This window comes from Macaca fascicularis, chromosome 10, assembly GCF_037993035.2.
Source record: "Macaca fascicularis isolate 582-1 chromosome 10, T2T-MFA8v1.1".
In the NCBI taxonomy this organism is placed as follows: Eukaryota; Metazoa; Chordata; class Mammalia; order Primates; family Cercopithecidae; genus Macaca; species Macaca fascicularis.
The window spans coordinates 57,607,257-57,613,440 of record NC_088384.1 but is presented as its reverse complement, the minus strand read 5'-3'; the positions used below and the strand labels follow the sequence as shown (position 1 = coordinate 57,613,440).

Sequence of the window (6,184 nt, the reverse complement as noted above, 5' to 3'; positions counted from 1 at the left end):
GGCGCCCGCCGCCTCGCCCGGCTAGTTTTTTTTTTTTTTTTTTTTTTTTTTTTGGTATATTGTAGTAGAGACGGGGTTTCATCGTGTTAGCCAAGATGGTCTCGATCTCCTGACCTCGTGATCCACCCGTCTCAGCCTCCCAAAGTGCTGGGATTACAGGCTTCAGCCACCGTGCCCGGCCCACAGAGACTATTTTTAAAGACGCATTTATCTCAGCAGGAGTGACAGCATTTAAGTAGCCAGGTACTCGCGCTAGACAATCCTTCATGAGAAAAGTCTGCAGAGCTTGGATGCACGCTTTACAAAGGCCTGAGTGATAGATCAGATGCGAATTGCCCTTGATTGTTAGGTGGCTGGTTTAAAGACCCGTAAAGATAATGCAGAAGTGAGAGCTTGGAAACCAAATGGAGTTAGCCCCCAAATTATTGCAGCCACCCCAGCACTCAAAAGTTAATCCGATTTTAAATTTACAAGATCCATCTTAACTAGAAATGCAGGCTCTAATTGTCCTGCAAATTTTTTAAGTGGTAGCTGTTCAATGAATTGTATTATCCCATTAAAGAATAATGTTTTAGATGTGGTAATCCCAGACTCACACAATTCTCTTTTATGAACCTAACCACTGCATCCATATGGAAGGTAAATTACAGCTATATTACATCAAGCCTTTCATTATTGACACAGCATTATGTTAGGTACCCTTATAAAACACTGAGAGAAAGATTAATACACAGTGGTATATATATTTGGAGGAATCATGGTGTCCAGTCAGAGTTGATATGTCTTCTCTCCCTGTACAGAAAAAAAAGGGAGGGGTGTAAATAAAAAGGTGAGGGTTGACAGAAGCAGAGTAAACATTTTAACCATTAAAACTGATCACAAATCGACGGTGGAAAGGTGTTATAAGATTTACCCCTACCAACCCGTTAATTGAGGAAAATTACAGAAAGCTGTCCCGAAGCTCTCATAGGACCTAAGCATTTCTCCAAAACTGAGAAAGCACTCGATGCAGCCATTATTATTCTGTTTGAAATTTTTAGAGATCTCTGACAGGGAAAATGTGGCACTTTATAGCCATTGAGAGCATTGCAAATCAATTCAAAGAACTAGTTCTTGCAGGCTGATGTTCATTCGGCCTGGGCAGGTTCAAGTTCACATCCACTGGCGGTTGTGCATAGCTACTGTCCCCTCCATTGTCAGACACTTCTGATGTTCCTCTTCCATGCAGTCAAGACTTCAGTCTATTGTTGACCTTCATCAGACAGGTTTGTCCTAGGCTCCTCCCCCAACCCACACCCCTGATTATGTTCAAGGCTGGATTTCAGGAAAGAGTTCTCTTAAGCACTGAAGAAAGACATATTTGGCGTCCACTGTACTCCCTAACTCCCACTCCAATGGACTCTGTTTCAAAAGCCCTGGACACATAGCATAGATTTCTCATGAGACCCGACCATTCTAACAAATATGGATTGCATTTGCATTTTACTGCTAGAACAAACAAAAAGTATTTACACTTGGAAGAACTGTGGCTACACTTCCCCATCCCTCCCTCAGTCCCCTCATTGTTTGATTCTTGCCAGAAAGAGTACCAGAGGCCACTGAACACATCTCACATTGTTTTGGGGTGAGTGGCAAAGTAAAATGCCAGCACTGAAGATGGTAAGCTTGAGTTTCACAAGTCATCTATATAATAGAGAGAACTAACTACTCACTCCAACTGCACAAAGAAAGTGTCTGGATTAAGGGGACTGTACAACGTGAGTTTGTTAAGTACATCCTCCCAGCAGAAAGTTAAATGGCTCTAAGAAATTGTGCTTGCATTTCATTTGATCAGACCTCATTTCCTGGGACCTCAAACACCAAGTTCTCTCAAAATATGGCTAAAATGCTGGCAATATTTGCAGATATCAGTTGTGGAAATTAAACCCAAATAAAGTTATATACAAACTTAGTTTACAGAATACCTAACCCATTCAATTTCTTTGAATAGAGCAAAACAGAAATAAATATCCTTCTTAAATGTATCACCTAATTATCATGGAAAGCTTAGGAGACTTAGGAGAAAAGTAGATCTCTATAGATGTTGCTCAAATATTTGGCTTTCCAGACCAGAGTATTCTCAATGCTACCATGCCAGTATTCGAGTGGAAAATATGATAGGTGATACTTTTAAATGCAAAAATATATGTATCCTGTACTTCAAGCCCGATCTTCATATAATGACTCTAACTTCCAGCCAAGTTGATTTGTTAAGTTGTTGGGCTCCAAGGAGCTTTAGGGAGGAGCTTGGGTATTTCTTACCCTCTAATTCCTTTTGAAATGCAAGTAAGTCCTTGCACTTGACTTAGAGAAATGCTTACTCCTGGCATAGTGTGTGCACTCACTGGAGAATCCTCTCCCTGCCTTGGACTGGGAAGACCTGAAGTTAAACACGCAGCTCTGTGATTCTAAGGGTGGCTCAGGGCACCCCCAAAACAGTCACCTGAGTTACAAACATATTGACAGCTGAAGTGGGTCCTAAACTAGGGGTCACAAAGTCAACTTCTCCTCACATGTTATCCGAGGTGCCCTCTGGACCGTGATAGGCAGGAAGTGTGGATGCATTTTAGTGTCCTGGACAAGATTCTCTTGACCTTTCCTTTTCCCATAGATGGTTCACATCAGGACCCGTTCTCGAGTCTCTGGCAGTCGAAGGGCAATCAGGCCACCCCCAACCAGAGAAGCAGCTGCCAGAAGGATGGGGAACACTTTGGTTATCCCAACAAAAGAAGCAAATATGGTGTTTCCCAGGATGGCGCCAAATTTGCATAATCCATTGAGAATGCCGAAGGCTGTTGCTCTGTAAAAGAAGAAGAATGGAAATAATTCTGACATTCTGAACCTCATTAGATGAACAGGACTGGAATCTTTCTTTTCCTTATTGCAGGGGGAAGAGGGGTACAAGGGAATTTTTTTCCCTAAATATAAAAATAACATTCTCATTGTAGTCAAATTTGGAAGTACAGAATAATATAAAGATGAATGGATATCTAACCTCTTCACCGAGAGACAATCACCTCTGTTAATATTTTGAAGTATTTTCTTCAAAGGATTTTCTTTTTTGTTTTTTTGTTTTTTTCCAAAGATATATATTTAAAATTTTTTTACTGGTACTACATGCTTACTATGGAAATCCTGAAAGGATGAAGAAGTATGCAAAGCAGAAAATGTAAGTGTTCCCCCTTTTAACATTCTCAACCCTCCTGAAGCAGAGACTGCCAGTTGCCCCCAAATAGCATTGCCCCAAAGGTAGGACTACATTTCCCAGACTCATTTGCTGCTGAGAATGGCCATGTGACTTAGTTTTGGCCAATGGGATGTAAGTGGAGTGGCGGCAGTTTTCAAGAAGCTTCCTTAAGGGACATTATGGGTGGGCCTTTTGCTCTGTTCCCCTTCATTCTTTTCCTTCTACCCTGCTTCATGATGGAACACAGATGGTTTCATTTTGGACCATGTTGAGTCCATGCAATGAAAAGCAATGAGATAGAAAGAGCCTGCACCACCCACCCTAGACATTTTCAGGAAAGAAAAAATGCAATGCTTAACCTTCTCAAGACCACAGCAAAGTATTTGAGGTTTCTGTCAGCCACAGCAAACCCTAATCCTAATTATGATCTTTCAATCCCACTTTCCAGTGAGAACTATTACTAATCATTTATTCTTTCATGACCCCATCTGTATGCAGAGGCAATATTCCCAATACTACCTCTCCCCAAGTGAAATCAAATGTTTCTTTCTCATACCACAAGTTTATTAAGAAAGTGGCTATATTTTTGTACTTAAAACTCTTCTTTCATTTTTGTCTATAACTGTACCACACTGTACCTTTATAATCACCAACCCAGTCTTTTTCATTTGTTTGTCTTAGTATTTTTGTTTTTGTATTTTCTTGGATCTTTTAACATATGTACTTTTTAAAATAAACTTTTTTCAAGTTCCCAGGGGGGAAAAAAAACTTGTTGAATTTTGAATGAACTCTTATATGTTAGAAAAAATCTAAATACAATTTGACATTTTTGTAAGATTGAATCTTCTTATCCAAATTAAGTATATCTTGTCTCTTAAATATATATACATCTATTTATATATAATAAAAATATACTAATTATGTGCTATTAATTATATATTATCATAATTATATATAAATACATAATCTATAAATATATACATTTTCTGAGACAGGGTCTGTCTCTGTCACCCAGACTGGTGTGCAGTGTTGTGATCCTAGCTCACTATAACCTTGAACCCCCTGGGCTCTAGCAGCTCTCCCCATCAGCCTCCTGAGTAGTTAGGACTACAGGCACATGACACTATGCCTGGCTAATTTTCTAATATATTTTGTAAAGATGAGATCTCACTATATTGCCCAGGCTGATCTCAAACTCCTGCCTTCAAGCAATCCTTTTGCCTCGGCCTCCCAAGTCACTGAGTTGGCATATATTTATCTTCTCTTATGTGTCTTTTAAAAATATCTCTTAGTAAAGCTTTATGGTTCTCTTCATTTAAGTGTTTCACTTGTCAAGTTGATCCCTAATTATTTTATGATGTCTCCTGTTATTAAATGGATTTGAATTGTGTCTTTAACTTTTTCAATATATTTTAAAACCTATACATAATTTAGTTTTATTACTGACCACCTGACCAAATTGTCTTTTTCTCTCTAGTAGTCTCATTAGTTAATTCTCTTAGGTTTCCTAGATGTAAAATCACATCATATTCAAATAATAATCATTTGTCCTCCTGTTATTTTGTGTAAAACTTAGCAGTTCTTTGACTGAAATGAGAGGGGCTCCAAATATGACACATTGTGTTCTTCCTTGGTTATCTATATCCCAACAGCTCTGTCGCCAATTTTGGAAATATCACTAAGGTTTTTGCAGAATTTCATTTACCCACCTTCCTTACCATTTCACATTCCTTTTTGAACACAAGGCCTCTTATCTTCTTTCCTTAAAATTCACAATTTCCCCTCCACAAAGAAAAACAATTACTAAGTAATGACTTTCACCCTATGCCTTTAAATCGGGCCTCTTCCCATATATGACCTGTGCAAAATAAAAGTGACCCCTGGGCCTCCCTGCCACATTCTCTGCAGATTCCCTGGACTTCATGCTGCCTCCTGAGCTTTATTTACCTCCCTGCCCCTGTGCTATTTCAGTTCTTCACTTTTTTGCCTTATCTCCCATTGGCAGGTCTGTTCTCTCTTATGGATTACATGACACATATGGTTTTGCCAACTTTTCACTCTTATTTCCTTCTCCTGGACATAGTCTGCTCCCATCCTTTGCTTCTTGCCATCCTCCCAACCTTAACAAGCCCTAGCCTGCCAACTTTCAGGTCTATGCCGTCCCCCATGCAGGAGAAGCTCAACGTAAGAGACGTTTGTTTCATGGAACAGCAGAAAGACCACGATGGCCATGCACAGCATGAGGTTCAGGGAGCAGGTAGACTTCTGACCAAAGAAACCCAAACAAGTCCCTGAGGAAAGCCCATGGAAGAACCGACCTCTGGTTGGTGGGATACAGCTCCAGTGTGATCACATCCAGAGCATTCCAGGCCGCAATGCTTGTCCCACAGAACAGGCACTGCCAGCTGATCGTTGCAGACTCGCTGTTGCCAAAAAACAGGAAGAAGCAGCAGACTGCAGAGATTAACATGGAGCCACCTACAGAGGGAGTTCAAGGTCAAAAAGAAACATGAGGCCTGTGTCTTGCACACGGCTATCACTCACAGTTCTCATCCCATCTCCCAGCCTCACTGGTACACCTGAAGCCAAGGCTCCCTGAAGTATTAGGTTCATCCTCCACACAGAGAGAGCACAGCTGGAACCCTCCCATGGCATCCCAGCCATGGCATTAGAGCCCTCTGCATGGGTCAGATCACCAGACTTAGAAAGGCTTCTGAAGTCACCACACTAAGGTGCTGCCCAGCTCAGAATGATGGGACAGGGCAGATAGGGGCATTTATTGAGAATCTATTATGTACCAGACATTGTTCTAGGTGCTTGAGTTACATCAGTATCAGTCAAAAAACAAAAACAAAACGTCAGTCTTGATTTGAAACCAGGATGTCAAAGAGATTTGTGCCTCTTGTTCAATGCAGCATTATTCACAATAGTCAAAATATGTAGTCAACCTAAGTGGCC

At 40.6% G+C, this 6,184-nt stretch overlaps 1 protein-coding gene across 1 annotated transcript; it reads right to left on the bottom strand.

Annotated features, from left to right (window-relative positions):
- Positions 1-459: 459 nt before the first annotated feature.
- On the bottom strand, positions 460-5,699 carry LOC135965283 (synaptic vesicle glycoprotein 2B-like). Its single transcript, XM_065521804.2, has 2 exons — positions 5,545-5,699; positions 460-2,839 (listed from the first exon to the last, which is right to left on the bottom strand). The coding sequence occupies exons 1-2, from the start codon at positions 5,694-5,696 to the stop codon at positions 2,656-2,658; spliced, it is 336 nt and encodes a 111-aa protein (XP_065377876.2). The 5' UTR covers positions 5,697-5,699; the 3' UTR covers positions 460-2,655.
- Positions 5,700-6,184: the final 485 nt, after the last annotated feature.

Excerpts from the sequence above, each read along its gene's own strand:
- LOC135965283 (XM_065521804.2), bottom strand. The coding sequence starts at position 5,696 with ATGTTAATCTCTGCAGTCTGCTGCTTCTTCCTGTTTTTTGGCAACAGC. Across the intron at positions 2,840-5,544 it reads CTGTATCCCACCAACCAGAG|AGCAACAGCCTTCGGCATTC; the intron begins GTCGGTTCTTCC and ends CTTCTTTTACAG.